The following is a 22,500-nucleotide window of genomic DNA, read 5'->3' on the forward strand; positions in this document are numbered from 1 at the left end:
GTGTGTGTGTGTGTGTGTGTGTGTGTGTGTGTGTGTGTGTGTGTGTGTGTGTGTGCGTGCGTGTGTGCGTGTGTGCGCGTGTGTGCGTGTGTGTGTGCTGTTGAAGAGTTGGTGGAAGCTTTTACAAGGACGTCTCCACGCTGTATGTGTACCAATCACATGCCACATTGTTTGCACAAAAGACTTTTAGCTCAGTCAACAGCTCATGTGCAGTGCAGTCCCATTTTCACTGTTAACTCAGTCAGATGTTTGTCCCTCATCGTGTGTGTGTGTGCGTGCGTTCGTGCATGTGTGTGTGTGTGTGTGTGTGTGTTCGTGTCTGCATGTGTGTGTGTTTGTGCATGTTTACACGTGTTTGTGTGCACACATGTGTGTGTGTGTGTGTGTGCGTGTGTGTGTGTGTGTGTGCGCGTGCGTGTGTGCATGCCCGCAGTCACACCAATGTGTGAATGTGTTTGTGCTTAAATGGTAAGAGCTATTTGTTGGTTGAAGGAAGTCCCACATTTAGCCAGGATACACCCCCTCCTACTGTCTCACAGAGCAGCCATTGTCCTTATGAAACACACACACACACACACACACACACACACACACACACACACACACACACACACACACACACACACACACACACACACACACACACACACACACACACACAGAGAGAGAGAACTCCCCTAACCCATACACACACTAACAAGAATCTTATGCACCCACATCCTTGAACAGGATGGTGCACAATACAGCATCTACACCACATCTACACACACACACACGCACACACACACACACACACACACACACACACACACACACACACGCACACACACACACACACACACACACACACACACACACACACACACACACACACACACACACAACCACACACACACCTTCCACTTGGATGCCCATAGCACAGCCAATTACACACAATAAACATAATCCAAATATAAAGTTACAAGTGGGCGACCAGAGCGAATTTCAGCGATTAAAACTCACCAAATATTATGGTAAGGAGCTATGACTCAGTTCAGGGAAAACCAATTGGAATGTTCATATCTTCAAATGTCCCAGGCGGGCAAGCCACAACGAATTCATGGTGAAACTTCTCCAACGACCTCGGCTACTCGATAGGTTTGGTTGTATCTGGTGTACTCGCAAATGCTGGTAAAACTTGGCTGTGGCTGGTAACAATTTCAGTGTCACTAGCCAATTTGACAGGTAGCTTATTCTATGGTATGGCATATCAGAATACTGTATATTCTGCACGTTGGCCTTTGTGTATCAATTGTCCGTATTTAAGTTCAAGAAAAAGCTCAGTTACTCAGTTTATATTTGTTTGTTTTATTTCAATGTAGAAACTCATGCACTCATCTTCTTGCTTTAAGCACCTCATCTTCTGAGGTTAGATGTACAGCGTGATGATAAAAGAAATCAAATTTTTGGCTAGTAGAATAGCTGGGTGTCTAGTGACTCTGGGAAACCACTAGCCATAGTGGCCGGCAAGTGAAAAAGTTAGTGTCAAGACCTGATCCTGACTCTCATCCCTATGCATCGATGCATAGCGAAACGCATCCCTTGATTTTTTGAATACTTGACGCACATTACATCCATTGTCTTCGAAGATGATAGTCATGTTACACACGTTAACACGTGTTAGCTGGCGTCAACTATGTGAGCAGCTTAAGGCTGAGAACTCTGAACACTTTTATACCTTAAGTATTTTATTATTTATACTTTTATTATTTTATTGTGGTGCATATGCAACAGAAGTCATGCATTTTTTATAAGAAAGGTTTCACTCTGAAGGTGAGAAGACACAAAAGGATTGTGGATGACGCCATGCAAATGTCCTGTGGCAATGGTACTTGCAAGCACAAAATCCCACAATAACACTTATATATTAATAATAACACTTATATAATTAATATTTCCTATAACTGGTGCATTGGTAGCCTCTTTGTGCAGATGAGCACATGTTCTCCTGAAATGTACAATACATCCATCAAGCGCAGCACAAGAAGACATCACAACACAATGCTGCATGGAATGTTAAAAATGTCTCTTGGAGTTTCAGTAGATAGTTTCAGCTGGTTGTTTGTGTGTGTGCGTGTGCGTGTGCGTGTGCGTGCACGTCAGTGTTAATTTCGTCAACCATGACTATGACTAAAATATTTCGTCAATGCCATTTTTTGATTTTCGTCATTTAGACTAAGACTAAGACTAAATTGGGAAGGCAATGACTAAAATATGACTAAGACTAAAATTGATTTTCGTCATTGTGACTAAGACTAAGACGAAATTTTTAAAAGCTGACGAAATTAACACTGGTGTTCAATACAATTTAGAAAAAGAGAACCAGTGTGTGAAGAAGGTTTATTCTGTACAGTCAATGATGTATGTTAAAAAGAGAAGCCGTGTGCGGAGAGGGTTATTCTGTACAGTCAATGATATATGTTCAAAAGAGAAGCAGTGTGTGGAGAAGTTCTATTATGTACAGTGTTGACTAAAATGACCAAAATGACTAAAAATTGACTAAGACTAAAATTGATTTTCGTCATTTAGACTAAGACTAAGACTAAATTGGGAAGGCAATGACTAAAATATGACTAAGACTAAAATTGATTTTCGTCATTGTGACTAAGACTACGACTAAATTTAAAAAAGCTGACAAAATTAACACTGGTGCACGTGCGTGCCTTCGTACTTGTGTTGCTAAGATACATAAATAACGGGAAAAGACGTGCTTTCATATGCATGGGTCTTGATGTATCTTTAGTCTAATGTCTGTGTGTGTGTGCGTGCATGCGTTGCATTGCGTGTGTGCGTGTACGTGTCTGTTTTTATGTGCATATGTGGGTGGGTATGTGAGCTTGATTGGGTATTGTTGTCATTGTGCACCAGTGGAGCTGTGCGGATGTGTGGCTGCATGTCGCTTTGATTCAGTGCAACAAGGCAACTGTGGGAAAACTATTATTTACACTCTCCTACACTGTCTTGGGAAGTAACTGTAACACCCTTCATCCTTGACTCTAATCCTCCAAATCCAGCCTTTCACTATGTTGTTTACATAACATCTCAAATTCATATGCATATTTTTGCCCATTCTTAGGTAGGCCTACAGTGTGTGTTTGTATGTACGTGTGAATGTGTGGGCAGATGCATATGTGTGTATTTGTGTGCGTGCATGTATGTGTACGTGTGTGCATGCCTGTGTGCGTGTGCGTGCGTGTGTGTGTGTGTGTGTGTGTTTGTGTGCTCTAAGTGGTCTTGGTTTCTAAGCAGACTAATTCTGCCTTTATAGGTGCTCTGCAGCATGCTGTGAGTGTGTGTGTGTGTGTGTGTGTGTGTGTGTGTGTGTGTGTGTGTGTGTGTGTGTGTGTGTGTGTGTGTGTGTGTGTGTGTGTGTGTGTGTGTGTGTGTGTGTGTGTGTGTGTGTGTGTGTGTGAGTGTGAGTGAGTGTGAGTGAGTGTGTGTGTGTGCGCGACTGCATGCATGTGTGTAGGTGCTCCAACATGCTTATGGTAGAGAACTGCTATAAGGGAGAGATGCTGAGCGCTCTTCTTTGTTAGACAGTATACTCCGATGCTGGTGCTCTATGCAAGAGTCGCCTGAAGTAGGCCCAACGGCCAACAAGTTTTCAAGAATGCTTATGGTAGAGCTTCTCACATTAATGAGTGTGCGTGTGTGTGCGTGCGTGTGCGTGTGTGTGTGTGCATGCATGCGTGTGTATGTGTTTGTAGGTGCTGTCTAACATGCTGATGGTGGAGCTTCTCACATTAATGTGTGTGTGTGCGTGTGCGTGTGTGCGTGTGCGTGTGTGTGTGTGTGCATGCATGCGTGTGTATGTGTTTGTAGTTGCTGTCCAACATGCTTATGGTAACGCTTCTCACATTAATGCGTGTGCGTGTGTTTGTGTGTGTGTGTGTGTGTGTGTGTTTGTGTGTGGGTGTGTGTGTGTGTGTGTGTGTGTGTGTGTGTGCATGCATGCGTGTGTGTGTGTGTAGGTGCTGTCCAACATGCTGATGGTGGAGCTTCTCCCAGGCCTGGAGAAGGAACTGCTGCCCAAGCTGAAGGCCAAGAAGACGGAGAGGAAGAGGGTGTGGTTCGCCGTGAGTACAGCATAGCAGCTCAGCTGACTACCTCATTAACTAACATCCATACAGCCTAGTAAACACAACAACAACATTAAAGAAACATTGAACAAACATGTTCAGTTCAGTTCAGTTATGGTTTATTTGAGTAGGGACAAATACACATCATGTAGGCTGTACAACAACCTAACAGATAAGTATCATAGCATTTGTAGCCATAGGCTAATTTCCAATGCCCGTCCCTAGAAATGTATACATGTATGTATACATGACATTGTGAGTAACCCATCTGATATACTCATTAGCTAACATTCACACAGCCTAGTAAAGACAACAACAGCATCCAACAAACATGTATGGAGCACATTGTGAGAAACTCATTATATGGTGAACACAGCAGCAACTTTAAAGTGATACTGTAGCATTTTTGAAAAATACTTCATTTTACACCTCTCTTTCAGTTAAATAATTGAGTTTTTTTTAACCTTTTGTTCTGTTCTTTCAGCCATACTCTTATTGTAGTGGTGATACTTTTAGATACAAGATAGCAATTATCATTTAATTTAATGGGTGAAGCTAGCTGCTAGGTGGACCCATAAGATTCAATGATATATGCTAGTATTGAGGTTAAGTTTGCACTGTCAGACTCAGAACAGCTGGAAGTACAGAAGAAAGGTAAACACAATTATTTAACTCAAGAGGACGTGTAAAATGAGCTGATTTCCAGCAATGGTTCAAAATCACTTTAAACAAACACACATAGCCTACTGTAGATCACTGTGATGGAGTGACCTTCATGGTGGGTTCTGACTGTTATGCCAACGAGACTGGCTGTTTGGTGTAGTGGTCAGAGCCCCAGTTTACTACCCCAGAAGGCCTGAGTTTGATTCTGGGCAACTCTACTCCCCTTTGCTACAATCATATGGTGAGTAGTTAATTTGATGTGTGTATGCGTTTGTGCGTTAGACGGTGGAGGCTGCCTATATTCTGCTTCAGGAGAAGCTGCTGTCTGGTCTGGGTGCCCTGAAGGAGGAGTGCAAGACCAGCAGCAGCCAACAGGAGGTGCTGCTGCGCTCAGACATGGACCACATCAGCAGCTCCAAGACATTCCTACAGAACAAACTCACAGGTACACACACACACACACACACACACACACACACACACACACACACACACACACACACACACACACACACACACACACACACACACACACACACACACACACACACACACACACACACACACACACACACACACACGTTCAAATAGAGTGAGACTGCCAGCCATTGAATATGTGAAACATTCCAGCTTTCAAAGACAGCACTGTCCTCAGCTCTCGCCATGTTTACTTAAACACACACACACACACACACGCATGCACACGCCCACACACACATTCTCTCTCTCTCTCTCTCTCTCTCTCTCTCTCTCTCTCTCTCTCTCTCTCTCTCTCTCTCTCTACCACACACACACACACACACACACACACACACACACACACACACACACACACACACACACACACACACACACACACACACACACACACACATATATAATATATACACACACATGCACACACACACAAATCAATTCACAGAAGCATGAAAAGTATTCAAATCAAAAGACTCCTCAGAGCCAGCTGAAAGGCACTCTTGCCCTTGTACATTCACACTCAAAGCCACACATACACAAACACAGTGCCAAAGCATCAGAAATATTCACATCGAAAAGCTCTTTTGATACAGCCGGTTCAATAGCACACACAACCTTGTACATACACACAAAAGGCTGCACACAGACGCAGACACATATGTGTGCATACACAAGCGCGTGCGCGCGCACACACACACACACACACACACACACACACACTCACACGCACACGTACACACACATGCACACACACACACACCAAGCACAGACATTCCAAGCACACACACACACACACACACACACACACACACACACACACACACACACACACACACACACACACACACACACACACACACACACACACACACACACAATCTCACCTCACTGATGTCCTTGTCCTTGTCTTAGCTGTGGTGAGGTCCTCTGCCCAGTGGCACTGAGGCTCACACACACACACACACACACACACACGCACACGCACACGTACACACACACACACACACACACACACACACACACACACACACACACACACACACACACACACACACACACACACACACAAACACAACTCACCCCTCATGCAGGGGAAGAAAGGAGTCACCGGAGCATCTTCAGATGTGGAAAGTAACTTGTTTTATTGGGCAAGCGCCAAGACTAACGTTTCGACGTTCACACGTCTTCTTCAGAGTCAATATGGCAAACCTGGGTAGGTGGTGCTTAAAAAAACTTTCAGAAGCACCTGACAGGTGCGTAGGGGGGTGGTGACTGCAATCACCCAAGGGTGCCAATGACAGAGGCTGCACTCCAAAAACAAAAAACAAATATAAAGAAACAAATTCTAAATCAAAATTAAGCCAAACACAAGAAAAGAAAATTGGGGGGAAGGATGTACATACATATTGCACCAAAATAATATCCCACAGAAAAATCACATCATGTTAATTCATCAACACCCAACGGGTGCGTCATACAATGACTCAATTATCTCGGGAGGGGGCAGTAGAATAATCTACAGAAAACAAGATAAATTCAATTCTTCATTAAGGCCATTAGGTTCAAGTGTGTTCAATGTATAAATCCAGTATGCTTCTCTGCACAACAATTTATTTACAATATCGCCACCCTCTAGGGGGTAAACTGATTTTTTCAATCCCCCAGAATTTAAGAGACGCAGGAGAGGAGCCATGGTTAGCCTCCATGTAGTGCCTGGCCATGGCATAAGTTGCGTTCTTAGTACGAATGGCCGTTTTGTGTTCCGATATTCTAATTTTAAGCTGACGTTTGGTCTGACCAATATATACAAGACCACAGGGGCATTTTAGAAGGTAAATAACGTGTGTGCTGTTGCAGTTTATAAAAGAATTAATGGAAAACGATTTACCCGTCATGGGATGAGAAAAATGTTTTGCATTGGTAGAGTTAGAACACTGCGCGCAATGGCCACACTTGTAAAAACCTATGGGTGGATTGGAGAGCCAAGTGGTTAGGGTTTGAGAGCTTCATATCCGAGTGAACCAGTCTATCACGGATATTACGCGCGCGTTTGAAAGTGAACCTCGGTGGCTCCGCGCAGATTTCTTTTAAGGACGGGGTCGCTTTGAAGAATGCGCCAATGCTTTTTAATGACATGTTTAATTTTGCCAGCAGTGGGCGAGTAGCGCGTGGAAAAGCAAAGTCGTGGTTTGCTGGTTCGGGTCGGCCTAGGTGTTTTGGTTAAAAGGGAGGGGCGGTCCAATGTTTAGTGCTTTATCCCATGCCGTATCTACAGTGTCCTTGCGGCATATCCTCTCTCTAGGAAGCGCTGAGACAGTTGGGATGCCTTAGACATAAAATCGTGAGTAGAGCTACAGTTCCTCCTCACTCTGAGGAATTGTCCGGTTGGAATATTACGGATCAAATGAGGAGGATGGTTACTGTCTGCTTGAAGGAGGGTATTTCTACTCAATGGTTTACGGTAGACCGTTGTCTGTAGGGTATTGTTCACGTCTTTTAAAATTGTCAAGTCCAGGAAGTTCAAGGAGTGTGCGTCGTGCTCCATGGTAAAGGAGAGATAATTAGTGCTCGAATTGACATATTCAAGAAAATTATTCAAGTCTTTAACATCACCTTTCCATATCATTACAGCATCATCAATGTACCTTTTCCATAGTGCTATTTTTGAATAAAAAGGGTTAAGATTGGTGTTGATAAATTTTTCTTCCCATAGACCCATAACAAGACAGGCGTAAGATGGCGCAAAGGCGCTGCCCATCGCCGTGCCTTGGAGTTGTAAAAAATATTTACCTGAATACTTGAAAAAGTTGTTAGATAAAATGATCTCAACCAGGTCAATTAAGAACTCGGTGGGAGGTAGAATTTCAGCGGGGCGCTGTTTAAGATAGTGGGTCATGGCTTCAAACATTTTTCTCATTCCAAGACGGGTAAATCGTTTTCCATTAATTCTTTTATAAACTGCAACAGCACACACGTTATTTACCTTCTAAAATGCCCCTGTGGTCTTGTATATATTGGTCAGACCAAACGTCAGCTTAAAATTAGAATATCGGAACACAAAACGGCCATTCGTACTAAGAACGCAACTTATGCCATGGCCAGGCACTACATGGAGGCTAACCATGGCTCTCCTGCGTCTCTTAAATTCTGGGGGATTGAAAAAATCAGTTTACCCCCTAGAGGTGGCGATATTGTAAATAAATTGTTGTGCAGAGAAGCATACTGGATTTATACATTGAACACACTTGAACCTAATGGCCTTAATGAAGAATTGAATTTATCTTGTTTTCTGTAGATTATTCTACTGCCCCCTCCCGAGATAATTGAGTCATTGTATGACGCACCCGTTGGGTGTTGATGAATTAACATGATGTGATTTTTCTGTGGGATATTATTTTGGTGCAATATGTATGTACATCCTTCCCCCCAATTTTCTTTTCTTGTGTTTGGCTTAATTTTGATTTAGAATTTGTTTCTTTATATTTGTTTTTTGTTTTTGGAGTGCAGCCTCTGTCATTGGCACCCTTGGGTGATTGCAGTCACCACCCCCCTACGCACCTGTCAGGTGCTTCTGAAAGTTTTTTTAAGCACCACCTACCCAGGTTTGCCATATTGACTCTGAAGAAGACGTGTGAACGTCGAAACGTTAGTCTTGGCGCTTGCCCAATAAAACAAGTTACTTTCCACATCTGAAGATGCTCCGGTGACTCCTTTCTTCCCCTGCATTTACCAAGTCCTTTCCCGAGACGCACCAGATTGTGAAGTGCAGGAGCGCGGAGGATATCTCTCTTTGCTACGTAACTCACCCCTCATGTCTGCCCTCCTCTCCTCTTGTAGCGATGGTGACGGCCCCGGCGGAGCGTCACTGTGCGGAGCAGGTGGGGCACTACCTGGCCTCGGTGCTGGAGGAGCTGATGGGTCCTGTGAGCCTGGGGTTCGAGGAGGCGCGCATACTGGGGGCCAACATGATGGAACAGCTGTGCACCGACTTCCAGGAGGGAGCACCCAAAGACGAACTGAAGACGGTGAGGAGGGGATGGATGGATGGAAGGATGGATGGATGGTGGGTGGGTCTGAGAGAGAGAGAGAGAGAGAGAGAGAGAGAGAGAGAGAGAGAGAGAGAGAGAGAGAGAGAGAGAGAGAGAGATATCTTCGGGCCAACATGATGGAACAGCTCTGTCTGGAATTCCAGGGGAGGGTGGGTGTGCAAAGAGGAGCTGATGGGGTGATGATGGATGGGTCTTTGGGGAGAGATAAAAAACGAGGGAGGGGGAGGGAGAGAGATCCTGGGGGTCAGCATGATGGAGCAGATGTGTCTGAAGTTCGGCAGTAGAGATGAGCTCAAGCCGGGCAAGAGTGAGGTTGAGAAATGGGGCGGGTTAGGGGGTAGATAGATAGATTAATGATAGATTAATGGTAGATTAGATCAGGTATGGGCAACGTTCACGATATTTGTTCAGAGCCACCATCTGAGGGCGTTTCTGGTAACCACCAGACCTATGTAATCACAAGTGAGATGTTCAGATCGGAATGATTGTGCAAAGCAGTATGGGATTTCACAGCCAATTGGAGGGCCACATGACCACAGATTTGACTGCAGCTCAGAGAGTGGACAGTTGGTTGCTCACTGACTGTCAATGTTGTTGGGAAGGAATAGGAGTGTTCTCAATCGGCCAACAGTAAAATTACAATGGATTGATTCAGTAGTGGATAAAAAAAACATTGTAGAAATCATGCACATGATCTACGGAAAATTCAATAATCACACCGCTGGAGTCTAAGTAACACAAATCCGATAGTGAAGCGTCTAGCTTGCTCACTAGATTCTAGTGCAGTTGGAATGGTGCCTACAACTTCACAAATAGAAATAGATACAAAGAATACATGATTCTAATGGCAGATAAATGGTATAATGGCCTATGTGTTTGTGTGTCTGTGTCTCTGTGTCTCTGTGTCTTTGTGTGTGTCTTTGTGTGTGTCTCTGTGTGTGTCTGTGTGTGTCTGTGTGTGTGTGTGTGTGTGTGTGTGTGTGTGTGTGTGTGTGTGTGTGTGTGTGTGTGTGTGTGTGTGTGTGTGTGTGTGTGTGTGTGTGTGTGTGTGTGTGTGTGTGTGTGTGTGTGTGTGTCTGTGTCTGTGTCTGTGTCTGTGTGTCTCTGTATGTGTCTGTGTGTGTGTGTGTGTTTCATGAACCACTAGGCATTGTCCAAGATGAGCAAGGCTAACCTGCAGTCGTGCTACCAGAGGGTGGGAGAGCTACAGCACCAGCTGAAGGAACTGCAGCAGCGGTTCAACTTCACCAACACCACAGGACTCATCCACAGTACACAGATAGACATACAACAGGTGCGTATGCACTGCACAATATCCAAGGGCGTATTACCGCACGGGCCTACTAGGCCCAGGCCCAGGGGTCCAAGAGTCAAGGGGGCCCTGAGGCTCAAGCATTCATATTTCCATTGTCATATTCAGTTAAAATCACACTTTTAAGAACTATACGTTCACGTTTAAGCAGGGGACAAGCCCCCAAATCACAGCCTTTCTTGTTGTCTGGCCTAGGGGCCCATGGAACCCTAATCCGTCCCTGACAATAACCGTCAATGTTAGCAGTCAGTCCACAGACCCATGGGCACAAAAAACACACACACGTACCACATCACATGCACACACAATCGCGCACACACACACACACACACACACACACACACACACACACACACACACACACACACACACACACACACACACACACACACACACACACACACACACACACACACACACACACACACACACACACACACACACACACAGGTGTACACGAATACGCACACATGTATCTGCTGTTATCTTCTATGAGTTATGTGTATGTGTTCTTGTATCCCAGCTCATGGAGAACATGGCTCATACATTTGAGCTGCTGCTGCTGAAGGCTCTGGAGGACAACCCTGAGAACTGGCCCCTGTCTATGGAGAGAGCCAAGAACAGAGTCCTGAAGGTGAGAGACAGTCAATGCAGAGAATCTCTCTCTCTCTCTCTCTCTCTCTCTCTCTCTCTCTCTCTCTCTCTCTCTCTCTCTCTCTCTCTCTCTCTCTCTCTCTCTCTCTCTCTCTCTCTTTCTCTCTCTCTCTCTCTCTCTATAGTCAGCTTGTATATGAATTGACGTGTGAACATGTCTGTGCTCTGTGCATCAATGTGACTATGACAGTAGAACTGTGAGCGTGTGCTGCTGTATGCTTTGTTGTACAGTATCAGCATATGAATTATGAAGTATTTGTGTGTGTGTGTGTGTGTTCGTGTGCGTGTGTGCGTGCATGCGTGTGTGTGTGTGCGTGCGTGTGTGCGTGCGTGCGTGCGTGCGCGTGTGTTCCACAGCAATATGACTATGACAGCAGCACTATACGGAAGCGCATCTTCCACCAGGCCCTGATCGACATCACCCTGCCAAGCATGAAGAGGAGCCTGGCCCCCACCGTTAAAGATGTAGGACTTCTCTACACATATACACACAGACACATGCACACACACACACACACACGCACACTCACAGTACACGCAAATACACAACAGTATACACAACAGACACAGACATACAGATATACAGACACATGTGCATTTGCACACAAACACATTCACACTCACTAGCATATGCATGCAGGCACACACATACCGGTACACACACATGCACACATATGCACACACACAGGGTTGGATTACGCAAAGGTTAGGTATGGTTGCAGCCAAGGGGAACCTCACCTGCCAGGGAGGGCCCTGAATGGCCAAAAGTGAAAAATTGTGACAAAATGCAATATTGCACATTTCATCTGTCTTGTTGAGTACAGTTGGTAGGCATGTTATCCTTGATCCCTAGCACGTAATTATGACACTGTCTATGCAAATTTGTTGTAAAATTTGCCTTCTGGGGAGGCCCACAGCAATCTGTAGCCTAGAGGCCCAGGCCATCTTAATCCGGCTCTGCACACACACACACAAACACATGCACACACAGACAGGCACATGCACATGCCCGCACAATTGCATGTGCACAGACACCTCACACACTGAATTCAACTGTCCACATGGATATACTGTACAATGTGTAGCCTACAGTACGTAGTACACTTGTACATTGTGCATGCACATGCAGTATCGTTCAAGTATTCACTCTGGCTTGTCTCCTCTTTCTGGAGGTAGGGGTATTGTTGCGCTCTAGATGTTTCAAAAATTAACTAGGTGCGTGGACCCAAAAGAAGTAGAATATAAAGGCAGGAGCAGGTTCGCACACTAAACAAGACACCTCTTGTCTCCTCTTTCTGCAGGAGTTGCCAAAGTTTGAGGAGTTCATCTTCAACGACCACAGCCCCTTCATCACGGTGGATAATGTCTATGAAGACATCCTGCTGCAGATCCTGGAACGAGAAGTCTCTAAAGGTATAACCAGACATTCTAAGATTATATGGATGTGTCAACTTACGTAATAAGTTCCTATGGTTTCCAAACCATGGGCCGTTGTCAGCTCTCTCTTTTCCTCTATTCTTTCTGGTACAACACTATTCACCACCGAATCACAGACTACAGTAAAGTAGGGGATGCTACTTTTGATACCAAGAGTATAGGTGATGAAATCTGATATGAATCTGAGTTGCACGAACAAGTCTACTTCACCTTTCCTCCTTTTAAAGTTAGCTAACTTTCTTGTTTCACTACAGAAGTTGAGCGCGCTTATTACTATGCTTGTGTCTACTACACCCACATTCATAACTATTTAAATAGGATAGCATTTCAGGTGTCAAATCAGCCTTTATTTGAACCTTTAACCAGACAGGACAGTTTGAGAGTGCAACCCAAAATCAGTGTTAGAGAGAGATAGGAGAGGACGGGGAAATGACCTCGGTCCGGAATCGAACCCAGGTCCCTGATCAGCTGGGGAATTTAAATTCCAATTCATAATACACAATATACAGTACACTATACAGTGATGCAATGTTCAATTGGCACTCTCTCCTTCCCCCCTCTCTCTCCTTCTCCCTCTTTCTTCATCTCCTCAGTGGTGAAGGAGGCGGTGAGCATGAAGAAGTACAACCTGTTCTCGGAGATGACCAGGGACCACTTCAGCCAGTCTAGCATCTACTCCCTGCGCACCCCTCCTGGCTCCACGCCCGGCAGCCCCGCGGGGACCCTCCCCAACCGCCAGGCCCAGCCGCCCTCTCCCCTCATGAGCAACGGCAGCGAGGGCAGCCCCTGCTCCAGCGGACCCTGCAGCCCCCTGGTGGAGAGGGGGCCCAGGGCAGAGGCGGACGCTCAGCCCTCTCCAACAACAGCACCAGTGGTGGTACCAACACCAGTGCCAGCGTCGGTACCAACACCAGTGCCAGCGTCAGCCCAGCCTGAGGTGGCAGTGGTGACGCCGGAGCCGGTCCAGGCGGTCACAGTGGTGGAACCACCTGCAGAGGGAGGGGACAGTGCTAGCCAAATGGCCTCTGATGCAGCAGCCGTATCCGGGGAACAGGTGGCCTCCGATGCCCCTAGTGCTGTGGAAGAGCCAGCAGAGGTAGTGGCTGCCACTATTGGTGCTGATGCTGCTGTGGCTTCCGTTGCCAAGGAGACAGTGGAGGCTGAAGCTCCCTTGAGCCCTGTTGTTCTCTCCGAGACACCGGCTGACCAAAGTCAGGCTGCTGAGGAGAAGACAGCCACAGACGCTGATGGAGACGATGCCACCACCATTGCCACGCAGACGTCGTTTGATTTCCCAGGTGTGCCTGCAACACTGAGCGCCCCAGTGATTCAGGCTTCGCCCCAGGCTCCAGGTCCTGAGGCTCCAAAGGAGGGGGAGGTCATGTCAGAGCCCCCCAGTCAGATGCTAGTCTCTGGGGAAACCCCTGTACCCGAGTCCCCTGCCCCAACTGAGGCCTGTGTGGATCTCCCAACTACCGAGGAGCCTGCAGCAAGTGCAGACGGGGACACCGACACAGCCGTGACAACAGTCAAGACCGATGCTGAGGAGGGAGATGCGGACCAGCCCGTCGTCACCCAGGAGACAGTTGCCATGGCAACTAGTGCAGATGCCACTGAAGGCGAGGACAAGAGCACTGCGGTGGCTAACGGTGAGCCCATCAGCGCAGACGACGCGGAGAAGGCTGTTGCCCCTGACTCAAGTGACCTCTCCCTGACCTCTGACCCTACAGTTGAGGTGACCCCTGCTCCCAGCCAAGCGCAACCAGAGGTGGACGTGGCGGAGGTTAGTGCTGACCCAGAGACTGTTGCTGTCTCTCCATGTACGGGCCTCTTGCCACCTGAGGCTCAGCTGGAGCTTGTGGAAGTAGAAGTGATCGAAGAGTGCGACCTGGAGCCTCAGGCCGCGGAAGTAGAACTGGAGGCGTCTGTAGACGAAGTTCCTGCTGCTGAAACCAGCGAGGCCCCTGCAGCTGAGGTCTCGGAAGTGGAGCTCGCAGTGGATGACGGCGAGGCTGCCGTTGACCCGAGCGACACTGAAGAGGCGACCAAAGCGCAGGTGGAGGGTGAGGTGGAGGAGAAGTCCGTGGATGTGGAGCCTAATGCTGGTGCCGATGCTAAGGTTGAAGCTGGCACGGCTGACCTTGTATCAGCTGAAGTGGAGGAGAGCGTGGATGTGAATGTGGAGGAGAGCTGTGCAGAGGAGACAGTAGTGGATGCAGAGGCCGAGGCAGAGAGCACACCTGAGCTCCAGACCACAGACCAACCCACCATCACAGCAGCGGCGGTGGAAGAACCATCCGCACAGCAACCAGACACCCAGGCGTCGTCCAGCCCCAAGGCCAGTGCAGAGGTGCCCTCGGATGGGGAGAGCGGTGACGAGGGTCCCATGGGCAGTATAAAGGCGATCCGTGACCTTATCGTGGAGGTCATTGAGGTTGAGGAGCCTGTACAGCACTACCCGAAAAGCCCCACTGCATGAGAGAGACAACAACAAAAAACAGACTGCTGAACCTACATAGCCAAGTGTGTCTTCAAAAAACATGTCCTGCAGAAGTTATTTAACCAAAACACAAACCCAAGGACTGAGCACTCTTTCTTTGTTATGGTTGTGGATAACAATCCAGCTGTCAATACGCCTAATCTCCATCCGAACTGACAATGGCTGATTTATTAGCCGGCCAATTGGACTGCCAATCAATTCAATCAATTCCAAACATTCAATGAGCCTTGCAATGTACGTCCATCTGGTTTTTTTTTGTAGAAGCTGGTTACCTACGTATATGGAGAAAGTTACATTATACATAATAGGCTATATTTTTGCTAAACCAGGTATATGGTTTGACTTCTTTGAAATACAATATGCTCTGCAGGAGGTTTGTGTGTCGGTGTGCATAGTTTGTACTGTAGGTAAGTGTAATCTTAAATGGAAATGTAATGAATCTGTATCATGTAATAATTATTTAATGAGTAGGGATTTAAGATAGATAGGCTCTGGAGGATTGTGTACAGACGGACTATTAGGAGTTGAATTGTAATGCCTTAATACATGTTTTCCCCAAAAGCCTGTTGGGTTGTTGTAGCTCATGTCATGTTATGAAGGAAAGTGGCCTTATTGTCCTTAGAGAACTCAACGCTTCTTAATGGATTCATGTATATTCTGTTGAAGTATGGATGTTCAACTGAGTGTCAACTGAGTTCTGTTGGGAGAAAATATTTAATGTTACATTTTTAAGGGAATGTTACACATCTGCTGTCACCAAATGGTTACACTACATGCTGCAGCTGTTTCTAAGGTGCGAGACTTTTGGTGTGGCCTCTGTTAGGTTTATGTTTTTACATTGGTGTTACATGTTCTCCAGTATTTAAAGAATGGCGAGCTTCCAGTTTGTTTAATGGATCCACTGTTAGGCGAAAGCCGTACGCATATTTTCCGAGAGTTTAGCATTCCGTTTGCGCTGATAACAGCAGCAAGTTTGCCGCGGAGAACATTCACCTGTTTAGGACTGAGAGAGAAAGATCGAGTAACTTACTCGTTCACTTTCCCCCGTCATTGAGATTTTTCACAATGCACTTGTGGCCACACCCTGGGCTCTCCCGAATTCCACAAAAGAGGGAGGCGACACTACACACCTGCGCAAACTGGAGGTCGCAATACCTGCCATACCAGTTAGACTGCCACGTTTTGTCATCTGTCACCCATGTGTCTTCCAGCCAACAATCTGTTTGTGTGTGTGTGTCTGTGTGTGTGTCTGTGTGTGTGTGTGTGTGTGTGTGTGTGTGTGTGTGTGTGTGTGTGTGTGTGTGTGTGTGTGTATGTGTGTGTGTGTGTGTGTGTGTTTTTCTCTCTCAAAATGCTGCCATTAAACTTCTCATGGTTCAAAGATGACGCTAATAACCTGCTGTTTACACACACACACACACACACACACCTCCATGATGCTTGTGTGTGCTGCCCATGTTAAGCTGGGCGGTGGGAACAATGCAACACACTACAGTAATTGCTGTCTGACAATAGGACAGAACAATTTGCATTGCAGTCATGACTTTAACAGGGACGCTTCCCACAACCCTCCCATCTGACCTCAACTGAAGGTCACTGTTTACCATGTACATCTTGACAAATAAAGACAGAGCTGACATTTACATGAACATGTGTGCAGATTTTTTCTTTTGCTTTGTACCTGTAGATTTCCTGTGACATTGAGTTGAGGGGTAAGATAGCTCAGGAATGTGCAGAACGTGCTCAAAGGGCCTTGGAATTCCACACCGCCCCATTGCTCCATTATGGACAGTCTAATGTCGTCATCATACAGTAGCCTGTAGTGAAAGCCATGGACCTCATACATACAGTATGTAGAGAGGCGAGCTTCACACCTGTCATTTATTTCTCATATGCAGTTAAAAGATCTCAAGTGTCGAACCTTATATGTAGAGCATATGCATGCAAGCATTACATAAAATGCACGCACTACACGACGATACACTGATTCATTCATTCTTTTTTTCATTCATTCATTTATTTATTTGGATAGGACAATGCAAATTAATCAATACATCAGCTTGAGAGCTTCAATATAAAAATGCCAGACTTAGCATAGATGCTAGATTTCATCTGTTGTCCTAGGTAGCCTACTCACACTAAAACACATAACAAGAAAGTAAACTAGCCTACTGCATGACAGAGGACATTTAAACTCAAAACAAACATTGGGTACATGAACAAATTATAAAGTAAAAGTCAAGTAAATATACAAGTAAAAAATAATTGTGAAAGCAAAACAAATGTTAATTCTAATTATTGATGGGTGCATATCTGATTAGTTTTCAGCCACTGTTTAAGATTGGCTTTTAAGGTGTTAAAGTTGACACATTGTCTGATGTTAGATGGCAGAGTATTCCAGGACTTTGCACCTCTAATGGACGCCATTTGGCTTAATTGAGTTCAACGCCATTTAACTTCACAGTCCCCCTTTGCCTGGGATCTTGTGTTAACTTTTGAAGTTTTTTCTTAATGAGGTCCTGTAATGGTGGAGGAGCTAGCATATTCAAAACCTTAAAAATGAGACAGACATCAAGAAACAACTGATAGCTATCAAAGTCCAGTAGTTGATATGTCTTGACAATGTTGCAGTAGTGGTGACATGGGCTTTTTATCAAGAACTTTAAGTGATCTCTTGAAGAGAGACTTAATTGGCTTTAGAGTGCTCTCTGATGTGTATGACCATGTTGTGTAGCAGTAAGAAATATGACTAAATATCATTGCATGCATAAAAAGCTTTGCAGCCTCCATGGGTAGAAAAGGTCTGATGTGTTTAAAATTAGACAAACTCGCTTTCACTTCAGGCTAGCTTTTATGCAAAGCCACTAACAGTTATTTAGGCAGGGTATTGGTTACTGCCCCCAAAGAGCGATGTGGTATTAGGTGCCTTACTCAAGGACACTTCAGCTATTGGCCACTATTTATATTATCTACTGGTTTTATTGGGTTTGGAGCTTGCAACCCTGATCCCAATGCCGTCCTCCTATCTATTAGGACACAGCCATCCTGAAGCAGACTACAGGATAGCTGAGGAGGATTTAGTCCTCAAACATTATATTTAAAAGAAAGTCCTCATAGACATAGTAAAAGTCCTGTAGACATGAATAAGACATCAGACCTTGCTTGTAAACTTTATGTAGAGAAAAGCAAATAGACCTAATGCGTTAGACCTCCTATTTAGTGGTATGTGGTGAAATACATATTTCCATCATATATTCAGATCGTCGCTGTCCAGCAGAAACCTTGTATCTCCACTATTTTTTGTATTATCTATTTTATCTTTTTCTTTATTATTTATAAAATCTAAATCAGTAGTACTGGTCCGTCTCCATGAGTATATGCATGATAAATTATTTAATAACCAACTTCAATGTTAACATATTTATTTGTTTAGAAAATAGTAATTTATAAATGAATGAATAACAGTCTGAAAAAAACCCATGAGAAGTGGAGATACAAGGTTTCTGCACGACAGCTATGATATTTAGAATAGAACAAAGTATCACACATCATACAAAGTCATCATCATATGTGGTGTTTATTTCCAGTAGTGCATCACACAGGCGGAGAGGCGAACCCCCCGTTCACAACAGAATCAGATGACATTCACGAATCAGGTGGAAAAACCCTGAATAGGGCTACCAGAAGAAGATGATAAAGAAAACAACAAAAAAGTGTTCAAAAGAATAAAAAAAAAACTATAAATAAATATGAAATGTGTTATCTTTTTTATACATACAGTACACAATGTCTTGTTAACCAGCAACAAAGGCAATATAACAAGGTACTTCTCCTCTTTACTCTCCTCCTCTCCTTAAGCAGGGCGTGGCACAGGACGACAGTCAAGCTCACAGTCAAGCGATGCCTTAGTTAGCACAGAGGCCTTCTAGTGTTCAATCTGCACATTATATAGAATTCAACATCAGTCAGATAATGTGGGATAAGAGTGAACATGTCTATGTGTGCATACGTACGAATGTGAGCGAAAGTTTAAATAACAAGCTTTAGTGAGTGTGTGCTTGCTTGTGTGTGTGCAACAAGATCCTGTCAGCCAGTGTGTGTGTGTGTGTGTGTGTGTGTGTGTGTGTGTGTGTGTGTGTGTGTGTGTGTGTGTGTGTGTGTGTGTGTGTGTGTGAGCGTGTGAGCGCGCGTGTGTGCTTATGACCATGTTTGAATGTTTGTGTACATTTAGCGCATGTATACTTACTGTGTATAACCGTTACATGTTTTACAGTATGGAGACTTAATAAGTTATGAACTAACCTACTCATCATGCATCACCACAGCAGGTTTACTAAATAAAAACAATACAATGGCGCCCCCTGGTGCCCATATGACTAAATAACCTCCAAAAACAGATGAACCCTTTCAGTCTGTCCCTAAGAAACACTACAGGCAGGGGAGGAGTAGACATGCAAGTGATGAGCCTTAATGCACATTGAAGTATTGAAACAGCGAGTCATTTTGTTTTACCTTGAGAACCCTGTTTGAGCGACACACACACACACACACACTCTGACACGCAACTTTGAGCATTCATACAGAAATGCACACATATAGCGCTTTCAGGCCGACTGAGAACCGTGCTGGAGCCCGTTCCCGCACCTAATCGCGAACCAGCCGTCGTGTTCACGTCACAGATATTTGCGTTCGCGAACCGGAAAGTTGGTTCGCAATGCGAACCGCAAAATACTAGGTTTTTCTCCGCGAACCGTGACGACAGCGTGCTCATCAGCAGGTTCATCCGGGTAACGCAGTCACGTGCGGGAAAAGTTCAGAGCTCGGTATGAACACAGGCAGTTCGCAGATAAACACTTAAGTGCTGAACGTAACTGGTTCGGGCACCGACTCCAGCTCCGTTCTGGTCGGCCTGAAAGCCCTAATAATGTGCTTGTGCACAGACACACACACACACCCACACACACACAGTCTGCATCAGAGACACAATACAATCAAAATGTGCAGAGCTTCTACAGCACATATTAAGACTTGTTCAAAGATCAGTCAATAATATTAAGACAAGTTAAAGAATTCGCCTATGAGAGTGGCATAGAGAGTAATAGCAATAGACTGGCCATCTCAGCAAGAGGTTTAGACATCCGTACACACACACACACACACACACACATGCATGCACGCAAGCACGAACACGCACACGTGCACACACACACACACACACACACACACACACACACACACACACACACACACACACACACACACACACACACACACACACACACACACACACACACACACACACACCTTACAGAAACACAAACACATCCGTTACAACATACCCAACACCCCCAACCCTGACACTTACACACTTACACACACCCCTTACAGAAACACACACACAGACACACACACACATAAACGTACACACACTCAGAGTCTTACACATAAACCTCGAACAGACACTTGATATACACTAATAAAGAACAGTAGAAACAACGAAGGCTGCAATAAAATCAGATGCATGGAATGAAGTAAGAGTCTATGTGTGTGTGTGTGTGTCCTCTTTATGCCGTTTTCTTAGCTGCACAAATTGTACAATAAATGAATATGAATATGAGTATTTTCCCAGGATAAAGTATGAGACTTCCTGGAGTTGTGAGGTGTGTGTGTGTGTGTGTGTGTGTGTGTGTGTGTGTGTGTGTGTGTGTGTGTGTGTGTGTGTGTGTGTGTGTGTGTGTGTGTGTGTGTGTGTGTGTGTGTGTGTGTGTGTGTGTGTGTGTGTGTGTGTGTGTGCCCGTGTGTAGACTCTGTGTGTGTGGTGTGTGTGTTGAGTCTTCATCGCGATGCTCCGTAGCCGTAGTAGAACTGCTCATCGGGGCGGAAGCCATAGGCCGTGGTGGGCCGCACCGGAGTCCCGGCTGATTGGACGAAGCTCTCAGTCACAGAGCTGTGAAGACACAAGAGACAGGAAGATAGACAGGTGAGATAACCAATCAAATACAAAGATGAGATTAGAGCTACAAGATGTTTGGTCAAAACCCTCAGCTATAGAGCTGTGAAGACAGACAGAAAGGTGAGATAACCAATCATACGACATTGGGCTTTGTCCAATTAAAAGTGCCATCACTCATCTCAAAGTGATAGAGACCGACAGGTGAGGTAACCAATCACATCTTGAGCTGAGATCAGTGAGAAAATGGGCCAAACTCAAACTAGAACCTCCCGCCCTCTCCTTTTTCTTCCTTTTTCTTTTTTTGCTTGTGGCCGCATGATGCAAAGCAAGACATCATTTGGTCATTTTCTCAATCGTTGAACGGGAAAAATCCTGTCAAAAGTTGTTCTGCGTAGGCTGCAGATATATCAAAAGTAAAAGTAAAATAAGAGAAACAGTTTATTTCCAACACAGGTAACTTATCCGAGTAACCAGTAGACCTGTTTACTTGTGAATTTAATTTTACACTTAGTTTTGACACCTCTGCTGGGGTAAAACTGGGGAAACTAGGCCACAAGCAAAAGATAAGGATGGGAGGTACTAGTCTGAGTTGGACCCAACATGTCTGCACAATCCCTTCAGCCACAGAGTGCAGACAGAGCTAAAGAGATGGACAGTTCTGTTGGCCAATGACGTTCAAAGCTGAGACATTCTCTGAAATTCTGCACATGTCCACAGCGTGGCGCTCTGACTCCACACTTTCAACACAGCATGCAGAGGAAATGCTTCTGAGGCATACACAATCACACACATACACCTACTTGTTTTTTTACAATATACCTTCTAACAATATAATTTACAATATAATGCAGCTATTAACAATCATTTTACCCTATGCGCACAACAGTGAACTTATTCTAAACTCATTTCAGTTAAAATAGAGTAAAACAGTAAAACATTAATAGAAAGTGTGTGTGTGTGTGTGTGTGTGTGTGTGTGTGTGTGTGTGTGTGTGTGTGTGTGTGTGTGTGTGTGTGTGTGTGTGTGTGTGTGTGTGTGTGTGTGTGTGTGTGTTGTAAAAACACACCACTTCATTAACACTCTCCGAGCGGCACAGCTCAGCTGATATACTGCTGATGACCAAACGATATTTCCCCTCCCATAACTACTGCTGTTACTCATCTATCCATCCCCCTCCTCTCTCTCTCTCTCTCTCTCTCTGTCTCTCTCTCTCTCTCTCTCTCTGTCTTCTTCTGTTTTCTTCAAACAGTTATTTATCCATCGTCCCATCTTTCTCGACCTGTCATCTCGCTCTCTCTCTCTCTCTCTCGATCTCTCTTTCTGTCTCTCTCTGTCTG

At 45.1% G+C, this 22,500-nt stretch overlaps 2 protein-coding genes across 3 annotated transcripts in view; one reads left to right on the forward strand and one right to left on the reverse strand.

Moving 5' to 3' along the window:
- Positions 1-16,842, forward strand: part of niban1a (niban apoptosis regulator 1a) — a 36,751-nt gene extending 19,909 nt beyond the window's left edge. Inside the window, exons 7-14 of the mRNA XM_063201263.1 lie at positions 4,011-4,115; positions 5,064-5,226; positions 9,096-9,283; positions 10,455-10,601; positions 11,143-11,253; positions 11,631-11,738; positions 12,575-12,686; positions 13,304-16,842. Coding sequence (XP_063057333.1) covers positions 4,011-4,115; positions 5,064-5,226; positions 9,096-9,283; positions 10,455-10,601; positions 11,143-11,253; positions 11,631-11,738; positions 12,575-12,686; positions 13,304-15,189 — 2,820 coding nt within the window. The 3' untranslated portion in view covers positions 15,190-16,842. The remainder of the gene's footprint in view (positions 1-4,010; positions 4,116-5,063; positions 5,227-9,095; positions 9,284-10,454; positions 10,602-11,142; positions 11,254-11,630; positions 11,739-12,574; positions 12,687-13,303) is intronic.
- A 3,912-nt stretch (positions 16,843-20,754) lies between these two features.
- Positions 20,755-22,500, reverse strand: part of kifap3a (kinesin-associated protein 3a) — a 47,547-nt gene continuing 45,801 nt past the window's right edge. For both annotated transcript variants that reach the window (XM_063201265.1, XM_063201264.1), the window contains exon 20: positions 20,755-21,157. In XM_063201265.1, coding sequence (XP_063057335.1) covers positions 21,046-21,157 — 112 coding nt within the window. In that variant the 3' untranslated portion in view covers positions 20,755-21,045. The remainder of the gene's footprint in view (positions 21,158-22,500) is intronic.

Source organism: Engraulis encrasicolus, chromosome 6, assembly GCF_034702125.1.
Source record: "Engraulis encrasicolus isolate BLACKSEA-1 chromosome 6, IST_EnEncr_1.0, whole genome shotgun sequence".
NCBI lineage: Eukaryota > Metazoa > Chordata > Actinopteri > Clupeiformes > Engraulidae > Engraulis > Engraulis encrasicolus.